Source organism: Canis lupus, chromosome 28 (assembly GCF_003254725.2).
Source record: "Canis lupus dingo isolate Sandy chromosome 28, ASM325472v2, whole genome shotgun sequence".
Taxonomy (NCBI): domain Eukaryota; kingdom Metazoa; phylum Chordata; class Mammalia; order Carnivora; family Canidae; genus Canis; species Canis lupus.
The window spans coordinates 15,658,164-15,676,918 of NC_064270.1; the positions used below are offsets into that span (position 1 = coordinate 15,658,164).

The 18,755-nt window shown below is 35.8% G+C and overlaps 1 protein-coding gene across 13 annotated transcripts in view; it reads right to left on the reverse strand.

Annotated features, from left to right (window-relative positions):
* The window catches only part of NT5C2 (5'-nucleotidase, cytosolic II), a 146,070-nt gene that overhangs the window by 8,872 nt on the left and 118,443 nt on the right, over nucleotides 1-18,755 (reverse strand). For 9 of the 13 annotated variants that reach the window (XM_035707637.2, XM_025467069.3, XM_049103568.1 and 6 more), the window contains 7 exons: nucleotides 10,038-10,155; nucleotides 9,117-9,212; nucleotides 8,781-8,804; nucleotides 4,038-4,129; nucleotides 3,848-3,905; nucleotides 2,715-2,808; nucleotides 2,014-2,067 (listed from right to left, as the gene is read on the reverse strand). In XM_035707637.2, coding sequence (XP_035563530.1) covers nucleotides 2,014-2,067; nucleotides 2,715-2,808; nucleotides 3,848-3,905; nucleotides 4,038-4,129; nucleotides 8,781-8,804; nucleotides 9,117-9,212; nucleotides 10,038-10,155 — 536 coding nt within the window. Of the gene's footprint in view, nucleotides 1-2,013; nucleotides 2,068-2,714; nucleotides 2,809-3,541; nucleotides 3,646-3,847; nucleotides 3,906-4,037; nucleotides 4,130-8,780; nucleotides 8,805-9,116; nucleotides 9,213-10,037; nucleotides 10,156-18,755 lie in introns of those variants that run through there. The other 4 variants (XM_025467073.3, XM_049103570.1, XM_049103572.1 and 1 more) reach the window with 3 other exon arrangements.

Genomic DNA, 18,755 nt, shown 5'->3' on the forward strand with positions numbered 1-18,755 from the left:
GCAGAATGGAATGCCATGTGCAAGATGCAACCTAGAAATGCCCAGCACTTGCAGACCCATGAGGAAATTCTAACTCCTGACGTGATCAGAAAGAAAAGCTTTTCCTTCTCTCTTAGTAAACAGGTTCCTTCACTTAAGTTATCCTAGACCTCTCTTAAACCCCTCAGTGTTCTCTTGTGATAGAAGAGTGGAAGTGAGAGTGGGGGGGAAGCAGGAGGTACAAAAACTAAAAACAGTAAGAAATTTGTACCAAAGTATATTGAAAAAATACTGCATTCTATTACTCTTACTCTGTGAGAAAAGGAAGAAGTATCTCATCTTGGAGCTATGTGTGTCTCCTTTATATTTTATTTTATTTTTTATTTTTTTAAAAGATTTTATTTTATTTATTCATGAGAGAGAGAGAGAGAGGCAGAGGGAGAAGCAGGTTCCATGTAAGGAGCCCGACATGGGACTCGATCCCGGGTCTCCAGGATCACGTCCGGGGCCGAAGGCAGGCACTAAACCACTGAGCCACTCAGGGATTCCTCCTTTCTATTTTAAAATAATTCCAGGGATCCCTGGGTGGCGCAGTGGTTTGGCGCCTGCCTTTGGCCCAGGGCGCGATCCTGGAGACCCAGGATCGAATCCCACGTCGGGCTCCCAGTGCATGGAGCCTGCTTCTCCCTCTGCCTGTGTCTCTGCCTCTCTCTCTCTCTCACTGTGTGCCTATCATAAAAATAAATTAAAATAAAATAAAATAAAATAAATAAAATAAAATAAATAAAATAAAATAAATAAAATAAAATAAATAAAATAAAATAAAATAAAATAAATAAAATAAAATAAATAAAATAAATAAAATAAAATAAAATAAAAAAATAAAATAAAATAAAATAAAATAAAATAAAATAAAATAAAATAAAATAAAATAAAATAATTCCAGACATGGGTGCCTGAGTGGCTCAGTCAGTTAAGCGACAGCCTCTCGGTTTCTGCTTAGGTGGAGATCTCAGAGTCCTGAGACTGGGTCCCATATTGGGCTCCGCACTCATTACAGTGTTGGCTGGCAATTCTCTTTCCTTCTCCCTCCCCTCTATTCCTCCCCCTAGCTCATGGACATGCTTGCTCTCAATTAATTCTTTTTTAAATTTATTCATGAGAGACACACAGAGAGAAAGAGGCAGAGACACAGGCAGAGGGAGAAGCAGGCTCCGTGCAGGGAGCCCAATGTGGGACTTGATCCCGGGTCATCTGGGCCAAAGGCAGCGCTAAACCGCTGAGCCACTCGGGCTGCCCAAATTAATTCTTTAAAAATAATTCCAGACTTACAGACAAATTGGGAAAATAGTACAGAGGGTTCCCATACATTCTTCATCTAGCTTCCTTTGATATTAAGATCTTACATAACCACAGAAAAATGATCAAATCCAAGAAATTAACATTGGTACAAGTCTATGAACTAAACTACAGAATTTAAAAATCTTTCAAGATATTTTAAAGCTTTCCTTATTATTTCCTGTTGATAGTTAAAAGCAATTTAAATAATGGTCATATATATGTACATTTTTGAGATTATCATCTAGTTCTGTGGTTATAATTTGACCACATTTAGGTGTGACTTGTGGCTTTCCCCATTACTAACTGTATGAACTTGGGCAAGTTATGTAACATCTGTTCCTTAGTTTCTTTATCTATAAAGCAGAGGTAACAATACCTATCCTCAGGATTCTATGGAAGATTAAATGGCATATAGTCACTTAGTACAGTGATGTGCACACAGTAACTACTCTAGCTGCTATTATTATTATTATTAGAGTTAAAGGGCAAATGAAATACTGGGTCTTCTCACCTTCTATGAACAAACAGGAAAAACTATACTAAGACTTGTGTTCTGGCTGAAAATTACTGGTGATTATACTTGACATATATTATATCAAGACAAATAAGTATCTTCCCTTGTCCATTTCATTATAAATAGGCTTATTATTCATTTCCATGATTTGCAGATCTATTTTCCCCTTTATTACTTACATCTTTGACTACATACTTCTCAAGATTTTCAACTGTCTTTTCCTTAAGGGAACCCTACAGGAAAAAAAACAAAGAACAAAATCAGTTTTTACAGTTTATAAGAAAAACTATGCCTACTATTAACTCAAATGCATTTCTTAAATATTTACCAAAATGGAAAAGTAAATAAACTAGAGAAGGCCATGATAAAGCAGCAGATGTGATTTGCAATGACTCTGCCTTCAAAATGTATTTAAAATATAAAACTATTTTTATTTTAAACTAGAAATCAAAAGGCAGTTCATATTTTACTCAGTATAATTCACAGTAAATGTAATATTAATTAGTGTTATTATAGTCAAGCAGGAGGTATTTGGAAAAAAAAACAAACAGCCCATAATCATCAAAGAATAGGGTAAGTATAATCTTAACAGTAAGATCTCTTCTAAGTTTGGGAAATGCAACCTGAAATAAGAGCTAGAAGCCAAGCATTATCACTGAGGAAAGATCAACATTACTTCTGAAAGCAGGACAGCCAAAGACAAGAACAAAAATACTCTCGAGAGCTGTCACTAGGGGGCAAATCCTTTTTTTTTTTTTTTTTTTTTTTTTTTTAATTTTAATGGAGGAGAAATTCTGCTCTATTTGCACTTGGAAAGTTAATGTCAGACCATAAAACACACATCATAGAGTGATTAGGTGAAGCAGGAGCTCCTAGGTACCTTGTAATGAACCCAGTCGACAGCATCTCTTACATCCTGGAACATACTTCGGTAAGACATGAAGAGGTCCCCATCTTTAAATCCTGTTTCACAGCTATACAAAGATGAAAAGAACATGACAGGGAATCCAAAAGAAGGCAAATAAAATGATTATCAAACACTGCCCAGGGGACCCAAAGGTTCCATTATCACATGGCTAAAGGTTGTGGCTAATTAGGAAAATAATTACTCCCTAATGAAAATCCATCTGACCACCAGAGAGGACTATAGTGTTCAATGGAATATGATAATTGTGAACAAACATAAAGTGATAGAATAATATATAGAATGGAATCTAAAAGGTCAATTCCAAAAATATCACGTTCTTTTATTCATCACTTTGAAGAAACAGGTTCCCATCAAAGAAACATTTAAAACTTAAAATTGGTAATTTAGGTTCCCTTCATCCTGACTTTTCTAACATCGTCTCTAGGTCAAAGGTATGGCTTATTTTCTATTTAGCTTAGTGACTTGGTGCTTCACCAGATTTAGTGCCTTGAAGTGGATAAGGCCTAGAGAGGATAAGAAGTTTGCAAACTCTGACACCTATGGCTAAACTTTCAGCAGTGGTTATGCAATTCCCCCTAAAAAAGGAGAGGATAACTTGTTCAAGATTTAAACACAATTTTACTTCAGGGAGGATAAACCATATTTACTCCTCAATCAAATTTTGCTGGGCCTGGGAGTAAAACTAAATTACCACCCCTGAATGGCTCCTGGGCAGCTGCTGTGAAATGAGTTGGGGGTTTTAGTGTAATTCTGCTTGGACAGATAATCATCACACAAACCTCCCACTCAGTTGTCACAATTAGCACCTCTGCTGGCCGTCTTCATTCCCAGGAGAAGCCAATCAGAAGTGGTCCCTTCCAAACATGGCTGCAGCACACTGGCAAGGAGAGGGGCCGTGTGGGAGGTGAGAGCCTGCATGGAGCTGCTGGTGCTGTCCCATCTCTCAGGCTGGCAATGTGGCATCTCTCACTAGCACTAAATTCACTTCAGAAAAGCAGAAAAGACCTACAATGGCCAGTTCTCTAAAACCCTGTACATTAATTTTAAAAATCAATTGGAAAAAGAAAATTATACCATATACATACCTGGTATATCTAGGACAATTAGTAAAAAAATCTACAAGGCAGGCCAACAGGTAGGTCTCTGAAAAATGAAGAATATATATTCATAAGCTATAAGTGGCATAATTCAAACTTATTTCATTATCTCCCTTGAGCAAATGATTTTGAAAAGAAGGAAAAGCATCCATAATATATAAGCACAGAATGAGTCTACCTGGTAGGTTGAATAGTGTGTTCAAAATGTAAAATCTTTCAGTGTCATCTCGCTGGATAAATTTATTTGGATACTGCTCTCTAGTTTCTGGTCTGAAAGAAAAAACTTTAAATTAACTGACATTCAAAAAATGAACATTGTGATAGCTATAAGAAATATTAATCATTCAAAAATTCATTCAAATGTGTTGGTGGCTACATGCAAGGCAGGGTTTTAAATATTACACATAAGTAGCTACGAAGATAAAAAAGCTTGGGTTCCAGCCCTTAACAAGTTCTCAGTCTGATAATGGAGGAGAGTCACATACACCAAAAGTTATCACCAGGTAAAAAATATCACAACTGCCACAAAAAAGAGAAAATAGAGGAAGAGGGGAGCATTTCAACTAAAGGGGTAGAAGAAAGTGAATGTGGGAGTGATGAGAGAGAATTCAGGAAGGATTCATGAAAAAGGTGGCACAGGAACTGGTCCTTAAAGAATAGATATAGACCAATTCAAAAACTAGTCCAATTTGAGAAGACAGAGGGGAGCAGAGGAAAATAAAGCTAGAAAGATGAGTTTAGACAGATTATGTTATTGTTACTTTTCATTCAGGGGCAATGGAGTGCCACTGACAGGGGTTTTTTTTGGGGGGGAGGTTGTTTTTGTGTTTTGTGGGTTTTTTGTGGTGGTGTTTTAGCCACTGATAGTTTTTAAGCAAAGGGATAAAACCATCAGAATTACAAAAATATTCAATTAATAACAGTTTTAGGATAAAAATGAGAAAGAAATGTGACATGTTACAAAAATGACTACAAATCCTTCTTATGCTTTTGTAACGTGTGACTTTGCAGTTCTTCTGATTAAGAGGCTCAGTCTCTTTCTCCATCCTCAAATACAGGCTTGAACAGCAGCAACTAGGGATCCAGCCAGAGGCTTGGAAAACACTTGTGTATAGGGGCTTGCCTACTCTTGCTGCACTAGCACCTCTGAGTGAATAAATGAGTGACATAACCTGCTGAAGGATAAAAGGCTACATACAGAAATGAGGCACCCCAGCCACAGGCTGCCAACTGCCAGACATGTGAGTGAGGCTGTGCCAGATCAGCAAAGCAATCCCAGAATTGCCCAGATGACTCTCCAAATTTCGAGCTAAATAAAATGGTCAATGTTTTAAGCCACTAAGTTTTTAAGTAATTTATTATGCAGCAAAAGCTAAATGACACAGACACAAAGGCCTGGGAAATCAGTTAAGTGGTTATTGCAGTCGTCCAGATGAGAGCAGCAGCAGTCTATCCTAGAGTGGTGGCACAGGAAATTAAAGAGAAGCATTAATCATGAGAGACTTCCAAGGTAAAATGAACAAGACTGGCTGTGGCATATGAGGGACATGACAGTCAATATGATGATGCTCACATGAAAGTGTCTCTGAGAAGGTGGTGGTACCATTAACAGAAATATGAAAACTGGATAAGAAATAGATATAAGAAGAGTTCTATTTTGGATACATTAAGCTCAAAATAAACAGAGGGCAGCCCGGGTGGCTCAGCAGTTTAGCGCGGCCTTCAGCCCAGGGCGTGATCCCGGAGTCCCGGGATTGAGTCCTGCAACGGGCTCCCTGCATGAAGCCTGCTTCAGCCTCTGCCTGTGTCTCTGCCTCTTTCTCTCTCTGTGTCTCTCATGAATAAATAAATATAATCTTTAGGGAAAAAAAATAAACAGATTTTTATAGGCAATTAGAAATAAAGGTCAAGAACTTAAAACAGATTCAGACTTTAGAGAGAACTGGGGTCATCTACACACAGGTAACAGATGAAGTCATGAAGACTATTACAATAGACAAGGCCACTTGCCGTGCAGAGGAAGAAGCGAAGACAGAATAGACCTGTGGAGAACACTTAGGGTTAAGAGGAAAACCAGTAAAACAGATAAAAGTTGTTAGAGATGCCCATGAACCTTGGAGAGTGAAATGAAACACTCCAAGAAGAGGAAGGGATAGAATTAATAAGCAAAAATAGTACAGAGAAACCCCAAAGGAGAAAAACTAAAATATAAAATCGCACAATTCTCAGGGCACTTGGCTGATTCAGTTGGTGGAGCATGCAACTCTGATCTCAGGGTTATGAGTTGGAGCCCCATGTTGGGTGTAGAGATTGTTTCAAAATAAACTATTTATGAAAAAATGCACAGTACTCACAATGAATATATAGAGATAACTAATCTGAAAAAAGGACATCACATTTAAAGTCCATACTCAGAGTAATCTGGGTAAATTCTTGCTTAGGTCTAACTACCAATGGCCTAACCTCTAGTTAGGATATAAAATCACATCCGTTTCCTGTCTTAGTTACCCTTTGGAAAGAAGAGTTCCCAACAAGGAATAACTTTGTAGAATTTCTCATTTTCTAGCTTTCTAAAATTTTCTATGATGAAAATTAAGGTGAAAGGGAATAGTAAGGATACGCTCTCCTCAATCAGGTTTAGTAAGATGACACTGTCTCCTTAAGACATACTTTCCTATTCTCTCCATTGTTAAAGAGTAATTCCTTTACATAAGGATAGTAAACAGTTATTTATCAGGCAATTAGAACCCAAACTGACTTATAAATATAGTTAGCAATTACATTTCGTTTAAACTAAGTGTCAAATCAAGCTACCATATATTTAAAATAAATATTCATTGAGTGGAAATAATATATCCCAGTAGAAGGAAGTTAGATTTGGAAGTTGGGCAGAAAACAGTAACAGTATAGAACCTTGCTCACTTTCTGTGACTTGTAGAATTAAGATTTGATCTCAGTATCAACCTACTCTAAACCTACTCTAAAACTTCAAAGACCTTTGCCAGGGGTGCCTGAGTGACTCAGCCAGTTAAGTATCTCCCTTTGGCACAGGTCATGATCGAGCCCCATGTCAGGTTCCTTGCTCAGTGGGGAGTCGTGTGCACACTCTCTCTCAAATAAATAAATAAAATAAATATTTTTTAAAAATTGAAAAACAGGGATGCCTGAGTGGCTCAGTGGTTGAGTGCCTGCCTTTGGCTTAGGGCGTGATCCCAGGTTTCCAGATTCGAGTCCCACATCAGGCTCTTTGCATGGAGCCTGTTCTCCCTCTGCCTGTGTCTCTGCCTCTCTCTTTTTCTCTTTCTCTGTGGGTCTCTCATGAATAAATATATAAAATCTTTAAAGAATAATAAAAAAATTTACAGTAAATTTTATTTAAAAATAAAAAATTGAAAAATAATGGTCTTTGCCATGGTCCAAAACAGAGACCCCAACTCATTGGGAAGGCATGTAAATGTTATGCTTTTGCAGCCCTACCCTCCTTTCCAGCCTTGTCCACCAGTATGCTTCAATAGCTCACTTTCCCTCTCCCTCTAATCTAAAGCTCTTCTCCTCCACAGGCTTTTCCTTTTGACTCTAAAGACTATACATGCATGTCGTCTGAATAGTTCCGCATTACCCATAAATGACTTATTTTTGAAATACTACTAAATGTACTTCCAAAGGAGCTATTTGGAAATTTTATTTTGGGGAAAGAAAGGTCTATGAATCTTGAGTTAGTAAATCTAATTGCAGTACTAATTTATAGAACTTCCCTGCCTTTTCTTCTGACTACTCCCCTCCTCCATAACATAAAAATCCCTTTCAGACATTAATAAATAGAAGCTTGGTTCATCTTCATTGGGACTTCAAATTATGGTACAATATCCACATATAAAATAGCTTAGGTTGCTAGCATTATTTGCAATCCCTTCACATTCTAAATCCTGTCTCTAGATACTCATGAATCTTGAACAAACCCCTCATGAGAGGAACAGTGAAAGAAAGGCGGATATAATCACTGGCCTGCCCAGATGTATCAAGATAGGTGTTTATTTCATACTGTTCTCAGTATGCATACTTGGAAATCTTTGAGCCTGTATAATTCCAGCTGAAAAGTCTCACATTAGATGCTTCAATTCCAAATAGGGTATTACTGTGACCTCAGATTTAAAGGATACTCTGGTATAGTTAGTTTGTGCTTATCACAAAAATATTTATCAAAAAGACTGTCTCTTTAAATATTTCACTGTAGACTGTGTTGTTTTTACTACTTCACCTCTGAGAATAACATATAGAAAGAGATACATAATCTATTTTGGTTTTAAGAACTGCTCTGTCCCTGGACGCCTGGGTGGCTCAGTGGTTGAGCATCTGGCTTCGGCTCGGAGCATGATCCTGGAGTCCCAGGATCGAGTCCAACATCAGGCTCCCTGCATGGAGCCTGCTTCTCCCTCTGCCTCTGTGTGTGTCTCTAATGAATAAATTAAAAAAAAAAATTTTTTTTAAAGAGTTGCTCTGTTCCAAATACAGTGTCAATAGTAAATTAGGTAGTAAAATAGTGGAGAAAATGTACAACTGTAAAGCCACAATGACCAGAAAGTGTCAAATTGTGGTATTGTGATTAAAAAAAAAAAAAAAATTGGGATGTTTCACAAAAAAAAGAGTAGACACTAAATTTTATCTGCTGTTTAATAGGGTGGAAAGTCCAAATTAGTGTGAATAGTGGAAATACTCTGGTTATTAAAATATAGCTTACTCTTATTTGTTTTAAATATTATCACACTTATTCATTTTTAACTCATATTTTAAAAACTTTAACCACATGATCAAATATCTGAAGCTATTCATTAGAATATTAAATAATATATTAGCTATTAAAAACCTTAGTCATTTACACTGTTGTAGTTTTAAATTTTTCAAAGCACTTTTATATACATACCTCTTCTGAGCAGCTACCTGAGAACTGTATTAAAAAGGAGAAAATAAAAATCTTAGAATTTCAAATAAGTCAAAGCCACTACAATTCTTTTTGGTGAGTTTTAAATTTAGCTTTGTTGGATGCTATATAATTAGAAACCACTTAATTTACCCAAAATGTAACTGCTAACTACATTTATAAGTCAGTTTGGGTCCTAACTGCCTAATAAGTAATTGTTAAGTATCCTTATACAAAGAATCGTTCTTTAATAATGAGGGAACAGGAAAGTATAGTACAGTACATCTGGGGAGACAAGGTATCAACACTAGAAAGAGGCTAAGGGTTCTATGTACTCACCCTCTTATGAAGTTGAATCCATGTGCACAGACCAAAAGATTTCCATATGCATCAACTTTCAAAAGATTTCCATATAGTGTATCAAAAACAAGTCCCCTATGTGAAAATGAAGACATCTGTCAGTAATACAAAAATAATATAGGCAACAGTCTTATGTAGTATTACTAAATCATCATAAACCAACACCACCTTATTCAAGCTTTTATGACAACTCAAGCATGTTCCTAAACAATATAATCCTGGAGTCTGAAGTGAGTAAAATCTTAAAAACTAAACCTAGAGCAACTAAAAAATATTTACTTTGTCCAGATAAATAATCACAACTGTTTTCTGTAAGAAATAAGAGCCTTAAATGAGGTATGAACTATAATTCTTCTTTATACAGTGGTTCCATTCTAAAGGAGTCTTAATTTCCTTGGACAAATGAACTGGCTTATATTTCTAATAGATGCTGTATATGGGACATATATGATGGCATCACAAACATCATCTTTCTTAATCTTAAACCCTCCCTATCAAATCCAAAAATGCAAACTGCCAAGAAAGCTCCCAATGACAAAGTGAAATGTATTAGTACAACATGTAACTGCTCTCCAACAGCAAACGGTAGGAGTGTCTGTGATTATTGCCCATCAGTTTTAATAATCTCTCTTTCCCATAAAGAGATATTCTTCAGTAACAATAAACTAAATTCAATTCCAAGAACAGAAAAGATACAGTGTACATGAAGACCCATGGTAATTTTAGAATAGCAACCAAAAAAAAAAAAAAAAACACAACAACAACAACAACCTAGAAACAAACCAAATAACCTTTTTTGGTTCTTTTCTTTGAGGCTGAGGATGGTGAGAGGTGGTTTGGAATTATTAATCTGGGGGATAGAGGAAAGGCTCTTAATTCAAAAAAATCTTGAAAAATTACCTGGTAGGGAATGTAGAATCATAAGCAAAGCTGAGCAGTTCCTGAGGATAGCCAATAGAAACTAATCTCTCCACAGTAAGCTCAAAGCCAAGAGACTCATACTCCGGGGACTTGTACACTGCACAAAGAGGAGGTTCTCATTATAATAATAGTCAATGAAAATAAAAGGCAAATGAGTGAATTTCTACTCTTTCCTAAACTCCTCTCTCTTCCTAAATGTGCCATTTTCTTCTTTTCCCCCAAACTCCACGTTTTGTACTGCCCCAATCACAGAACTCAACTGTTAGTCTGCGGAAACAGGTCATATTTCCATAGGAGCAAGAGCAATAAGATGAATTATCAGACGTTTCAGAATAATTCTTTCATTTCTTAGGAAACTTAACCTTTTTTCCCTTTACCTGTTCTTTCATGCCCACAATCTAAAGGTAGAAAAAGAAACTAAGATGCACAGCTATGATATTAACCAGGTAGAGAGGTGTATATATGTTGAAGGCTTCACTGATGTGTATAGTTAGTGTAGGAATCCTTCAAAATGACCTTAAAAAAAAAAAAAAAAAACAGTATTTTTGCAATTCCTATTTGGCTTGGTAGTTGCTTTATACTCCTTCAATCAGCACATAATTCTATTTGTCAGGATTAATTTGTTTTCTCATCAGTGCTAGAGTCTGGCTAGAGCCATCAAAATAGCATTAAGTTATTGCTGCAATATCAGCCATAAAAAGACATGCCTGAGACAATCAGGAAAATCTGGATGTGGACTGGGAACTAGATATTAAAGAATTATGACTAGGGGTAGGAGGAGGGAGAATTGGAGGAAGGCGGTCAAAAGGTACAAATTTCCAGTTACAAATAAAAATAAATACTAGGGATGTAACAGACAACATGAGGAATTTAGCTAACACCACTCATTGTATTATATACAGGAACGTTAAAAGGGTAAATCCTTAGAGTTCTCATCACAAGGAGAAAAATTTTTTCATTTATTCTTCTCTTTTCATTTTATTTATGTGAGAAGATGGATGTTAGCTGAAGCTATTATGATGATCATTTCACAATATATGCAAATCAAACCATCTTGCAGTATGCCTTATTTTTATTGTATGTCTTAAACTTATACAGTGATATACATCAGTTATTTCTCAATAAGACTGGAAATACACATTAAAAAAAGAATTAGGACTCATTTTATGAGATGTCATTATGGAAGGATGGGTATATGCAACTGTATAAAATGAGCATGTGTATGTGTGTGTATATACATAGATATCTATATCTATATCTGCCAAAGAAGCCTACTAAGCCTTGTTACAGGTGAAAAAAATGTATTTTAGAATATGGGTATTTCTCTCTACTACTATAGATCTCTGAAATCTTCTATAACAAAAAACTTTTCAGAATAATCATTGCAGTTCAGTATAAAGAAAATGATGTTCCTTTAAATAGGTTTCCTCCAATGCAGTATTTAGGTAAGCATCTTCCCATCAGTGTCTAGGAGTAGATAAGCCATATTAAAGAGAAAAATAAAAAGACCTGCAATCTTGCTCAATGCCAAAAAAAATCCATTTTTATCTCACAATATTATTCTTATTAGATTACTACTGTTCTTCTATCCACAATCTATACAGCCTATGGCTCAAACTGATTTTTCACTGCAATTAGTTTGCCGGCCCAAATTAGTGCTAAATCTTAATGAGTACTATTCAACTTTTCCTTGCCAAAAGAAATCTTTTAGAGTATTTCTGGAACTACATAAAAGAAACCAGTAATACTGGTCACTTCCACAGAAGGGAACTGAGTAGCTAAGAGATGGGGAAGTACACTTTCATGTACTGTCTGTACTTTTACAACTTGTAACATATTAATGTATATATCCATTATTTTTAAATTAAGCTGAAATGTTAAGAAAGCAGGGTGAACTTTCAAAATATTTAATACCATCTGCCATATTTAAAAAGCCTAAAATTGGGGCAGCCCAGGTGGCTCAGTGGTTTAGCGTCGCCTTCAGCCTTGGGCCTAATCCACGAGACCCAGGATTGAGTCCTACGTCAGGCTCCCTGCATGGAACCTGCTTCTCCCTCTGCCTATGTCCCCCCCCCGCCCCCCGCCCTCTGTGTCCCTCATGAATAAATGAATAAAATCTTAAAAAAAAAAAAAAAAAGCCTAACATTTTTAAGGTTCTTTAGGAGAAGGAGGTTCTTGAGTCTCGTCCCCTCAGAATAATGCCAAAAGAAGCCATCATTCCCTTTGATGCTAATGCTAACACTAATATTATCAAAATTGGCTACATATTTTCTCTGTTCAATTCCATCCCCATCATCACCCTTTCCCACCAAAACAAACAAACAAAAAAAAACAACCGTTTTGGAATCCATGAGTGTGGAATTATTAAATCTAGATGATGTAAACTGTGATAAAGGAAGTGCTTGTATATTCATACGCACTAAAAGAGTAAGAGCTCGTGTATTATATAATAAAACCAGGAAAGTAGTATTGACTGATGTCAATCTGAATTATTTTGAGAATATAAAATTATCTCTCTCACCCAACACTGTGCACACTTCACTCCAACTGGGAGTAAATCTCTTTTAACAAAATTTCCATAAAACAAAAACTTTCTCAATCTTAACAAAGCCCCATTTATTTCAAATAATATTTAATGAAACAAAATTCCAGTATAGTTAAGCAATTTGGATAATCTACTGGCATTCAGTCTTACAGGATTTGGCCCATATAAAATATTTTCAAGTAACAATTTTTTTCAGGAGAATAATTTGCTGGATATACCTTAAAAATGGAAGGCAAAAAAACCAAAAAACTTTAATCACCCCCACCCAAACTCACCCATAAATGAGCCATTTTCCCCAGTTTAAAATCAAGTAATTATAGTGTGATGGAGTAATGATGATTAAAACCTGTGTTCAGGAGACACTTTGGGTTGAAACCCAAATCTATTTTTTTCAGAATTTTTAGTGAAGAAAAAAAAATATTGGGAGGGAGGGTAGATATCTCAAATCCTCATTTTGCCAGCATAAACCCTAGAACAGAAAATAAAATACTATACACTTGCCACATTTATCATTATTCCAGGACAGAACTTCCCAAGTGTTCAACTGAGGTACTTTCTAGTAATTCCCCCTACAGAAATACATTAAATTTCCTTTCACTCAATGAGTTTAGGGGACTTTCTAAAAATACAACGTATTTTCCCCATTTGCTGACCTGAAGTTACATAAGCAAGTACAAATGTAAACTTAAGCGAGAATTTAGGTCTCCCTGAGTCTCATCCAAAGCTTTTTTGTGGTGGGATATACTACCACTGCTAAAAGTGAATTTCTAGATTACATAGGCCATCAAAATTTAAGCCTAGGTGTTGAAACACACTACCCTCCCTCCAACTTCATTCACCTAGTCCAAAATAAACTGCTCTAGTCACAGGTGGGAATGGATTTAGCAAAGAGAGTTCAAGTTCCACTTTGACAACACTATCCATTTCACTAAGCTCTATATTAATCAGTAAGACCTACAAGCTATTGACATTTTCTCATAAGCTTCCCGGATAATCATTTCAGTAACACGAATTCCCAGGCCATTAAATCATCTGCTAGAACACTATACAGTACAACCAGGGCTGGAGAAACAGAATTGTAGTTGCAGAGATCACAGGTTTAGATGTTTTGTTCTAAGTGTCCCTTGGGAATAAACTGAATAGTCACAATTTGTTCTGACCTGGTAGCAAAAATGACTAGTCTACATAGTTTCACCAAATCCTTGAGAAATAAATAAATAAAAGCAAATTTCCTTTTTTAAATTACCAGGCCCTTCATAGTCAGCCTTTGTAGCTGTGGGGAACCATATACATCACCTCAGACTATATATATATAGCTCTATGCCTCTCCACAGCTGCAAAGGCTCTAATTTCAATTTCTCTTGCAAAATTGGCGAGTAAATGATGCATAACTTCAAGCTCAATTCTTACAACTGACTTTCCAAAACAAAGCCAATAGATTCAAAGTAAACATAACCTCACATATTCACTGCTTATTTCTTCTTCAAGTCCTCAGGCCTATCCTAATTTACCCAATGTTCAAAGACAAAGAAAGAAGTTATTTCAAGGGCTAAAGTCCAAAAAAAGAGGAGTGAGTGCTTCAGCCACCAGAGCAGCACACGGTGTTCTCAGGTTACATAACTAGACTATAAAGAGAACAACCAAAGCTTTGAAAGCTGAAGCTACTGAGAACATTTAAAGATATTCTTTATAATCTGTAAGGAAAAAATAGTTCTCCAAAAAATATCAAATGTATGTTGTGGAGATGAAAGTTATGGGCTCTATTTTGAGTAAATGTTGTTCATACAAAATAGAACCTATGTTAGAGGAGACCATCTCTTTGAAATGAGCCAAAATCTTTCTGCAGGGAAATATAAAATTCTCATGCACTTTTTTACCTTTGCCACCAAGACACACTGTGTATAGTAGTTTACAGATTTTAGAAAAAGGAAGGGCAAACCTCTACAGAGGTTCCAGCCTAGCAGAATGCTGCTGCCAAAATGAGAACTCACATGAGGCAGATGCAGATGTAGAGTGTCACTCCAGTCTTGAAGGAGTTACACTGGCTCTCCTGTTAAAAAACAAAACAAAGCAACAAAACAAAACAAAAACAAAAACAAAAACTGGTTTTAAAACTGTTGCGATGGGCTGGAACAGAGAGACACCATTTGGATATTGGTATTTACAGGAGTTACTGCCCTCCTATTTAGAAGCCTCTGACCATCACTAAAATTCATCTGAATGGCCATAACAAAACAAGGGTATGAAGATAAGCCTCCGTTTTGTGCATTTAACTTTTCTGACAAGGAATACAAGCCAAGTCTGAACTTGAAATGTTAAAAGATAAACAGAAAAATAGATTTATTTTGTTTTAGTTTCTTTTCTCTAGCACATTTTAGGTTTATATGACAGAAACTAAATGCAGCTTGGTATATAATATTTAAAATTGAACTACAGTAAGTGAAACAGGCTAAATAAGGATGCAAGAATAAACGAGTAGTCTCATCTTGCTATTAAGCACCCATTTAAAGTTAAGTCCATTTGTACCTAACTACCTACTTTTCTATCCTTCCAACACCTAAATTTGTCATCCTGATTGACACAGACAAGAACCAACTTTATACCGCTGAAAACCTAGCCAGATGTCTAAATGTGGAATAAAAGGAAATTTTCCCTCAGTAAGCAGTGTCTTATTATTCTGCTTTCATAAAGTTAGAGAAACTACCTACTGCAGTAAAATAACTGACTTAAAGACCATAGAAGCTATTGACACTTTTAAGATATACACTATGTTTAACGTCATAGGGAGTCATTTTCCCTAGAGACATTCAGGTTTTTAAAAACATATGGTTTGACTCCTCCGACTTTTTTGTGAAAGGAAGCTGATACTAAATAAAAGAGCAAAAATGACCAAATATAATGTCTAAAGGTCCTATAAACACTCAACTAGGAAAAACCACCACCACCAATCACTATGAAAAATAAATTCCAACCCAACCACCCAAAAATAGTTACTTGCTTTTATGCTATGAATGTGATTAACATCAACATTCTCTATTTAGGCTATGCAATCTTGGTTCTCTGAGACTATAACTAGAAAAGGCAAATTAATTCACATTTTTATTAAGGAGATTTTAAATAAAACTTTTCCAATTCTTATATAAACAGAAGAGGACCTTTTCTATTTTTCAAAACTATTTGAAAACCCTAACATAATAACATAGTAAAACACAGACATAGTAAAAACTTCTATCTCTAATCCAAGAGATCACAAATGATTTTTAAAAGATATGGAAATATCTAAAAATGCTTTCAATTTTAATTTACTTAAAATACAAAAGCTAGGCACCATGCAACACTTTTAGTAATATAACATAAAACAAACTCCCAAATGGTTAAATAAGGTAAATAAACAAGTGGAGTTTAGAAGACTGCCAATTTCAATTCACTGCAAAGCAAAAATGCTAAGCAAGAGATTTGTTTAAAAAATTACTATTTCAAAATAAAATGAAAAAATTCCCTTATTCAAATTTCTTCTAAGAGCCTGTTCACCTAGTAGGAACATGTATTTAGAGTGTTCATTATTGAAGTATAGTTGACATACAATGTTATATTAGTGTCAAATGCACAACATATACATTTTGCAGTGCTCACCGTGGTAAACGTAGTTTCCACCTGGAAAGTATGGTTTTCAATTTAAAACAAAAAAACTGAAAATTTGAGGCAGTAACTTTAAAAATCCTCCTTAACCAAAGAAGCTGCTTGCAATTTTAAAATATAAAAAAACTATCATATAATTTTTCCCCCAAAATAAGAATAATCACACTCAAATGCTTTTACTAAAACAAAACAAAAATGCCTGTACTAAAGTTACAGTAATGTAACAAACATTTGAGTGCCTACTGTGTACCAGGTACTAGATGCTAAGAACAAAAATTCATGGTCCATGGCTTGAAGGAGCTTAAACTGTACTACAGAAATATATGATTAGATAACTCATAATAATTTCAGAAGATCAATTCCATTATGTGATTTGGGAGGTGTAGAGGGACAGGAAAAGGGTCATTAACCCATCCCAGGTCTTCTTCAAAACTATGTATGATTCATTCAAGCTTAAACAATTCATTTTTATATCTGCTCAAGTGGTACAATATCAAGTTCACCAGACAGACTTTCTGAGACTCAGATTCAGGTAATATGTTCCAAACATCTGTATCAGTGTTCAATTATTGTGCAAAATGAGCTAAGCATTGGTGCATGCCTTGCCTACAGGGGGAAGTAGCTACTACTCACACTCAACTACCCTATGGGAACTAGAGCCAAACATTGCCAACTGTGTGATAACAGTCAGCCTATATTCTAGCTCTCAATTTTTAACTACTGACTCAATTTAAAAAACCAACAAACTCTATTTGAGCCAACTACGGTCTGTGTGTGAACTGGGTGCATGGGCCACTAGTATACAAAGCCTAGTGTATACTTTAGATCATATACTTCTACATAAGTATTCCCACCTAATTGAAATGTTTTGACTATCCTCAGTCTTGAAGTAAACAGAATTTAGGTACTTACTGAACTGTAAATCCAGATGGAAGTAAATTCATTCTTCAATAACAGAGTATCCTAGATAATCCTGTTATTCTACTCATCTCAAAGAAAAATTGAAAGGGTGGATAAAAAACTTAGGAAATAAAGGAATCTTTATGCAATTACTTAGTTTGGTCCTCTGCCACAGTACCATTAACAATTATGCCAGAACAACTATAATTACCTGAATTTGATTCCTTCATATGACTATCAAACCAAACCAATGTTCCCAAAGATTAAAAGAATCAGAATCACCTCATAATGTGCCTAGGTAACCCCCACTATTAGAGTTCCCTGACCTAGCAGGTTTTTATCCACAAGGTTTAACCTTAAATCTTCATTATACAGCTTGAATCCATTATCATGTTGTCCTTTCCTCAGTGACCATTAACCTCACGATAAAGCAAACATTCAGACAATGTATACGCAGAAAAGAGATGATGGATCAAAAGTAACTATTAAGACTCATTTTAAATTAAAAAAAATTATTTTAAAGATTTATTATTTTAGAGAGAGCGAGTGAGCAGAGGAAGGGGTAGGGGGAGAGGGAGAGAGAATCTCCAGAAGACTCTGCAATGAGCCCATCTCAGGGCTCTATCTCACAACTCTGAGATCATGACCTGATCCATAGTCTTAACCGACTGAGTCACCCAGGTGGCCCTTAAATTTTTTTAAAAAATTTTAATTCCAACATAATTGACATTAAGACTCTTAAAACAACTTCATCCTTGTTGAAAATAGCAGGCAATATTTTTTAAGAGTAAGATTTTAGTAATTTTCCTGATATAACTATTACATGACACTTATTCCAAAAATTAATCTGGTTTATGTCTGAATGCTTTTATGACTGGCAATGAAAAGATCATAAATACTGATAAGTGATTATTTCTATCGCTCACCTTATAATGGAGGAGATAGAATTGGATTTTATTAACCAATCTTTGAAATTTCCTAATGATCTAGGAACCAACCACATATTATTGCAATTCAAAGAAATGAATTTGAAATTAGTGAAAATCGGGGAATGCCTGGGTGGCTCAGTGGTTGAGCATCTGCCTTCGGCTCAGGTCATAATCTAGGGGTCCTGGGATTGAGTCCCACATCAGACTTCCCACAGGCAGTCTGCTTCTCCCTCTGCCTATGTCTCTGCCTCTCTCTGTATCTCTCATAAATAACTTTTAAAAATCTTTAAAAAAGAAAAAAAAAAACAGGGCACCTGAATTAGTGAAAATTAGTGAAAACCAGGGCACCTGGGTGTTCAGTTGGTTGTGCATCTACCTTTAGCTCAGGCCATGATCTCGGGGTCCTGGGATCAAGCCCCACATCGGCTCCTTGCTAACCTGGAATCTGCTTCTCCCTCTCCCTCTCCCTCTGTCCCTCCCCTTGCTTGTGCTCGCTCTCTCACTCTCACGAATGAAAAATAAAATCTTTAAAACAAAATTTAGCGAAAAACCCTAACTGGGAGACTGAAATGACATAAAGGCAATCAGAGCTTGGAAATTAAGTGTAGATCCATATGTGGATAATAGGGATGCCTAAAGCTAATATACATATCTAATATAGGTAGTATATATAATATAAATATG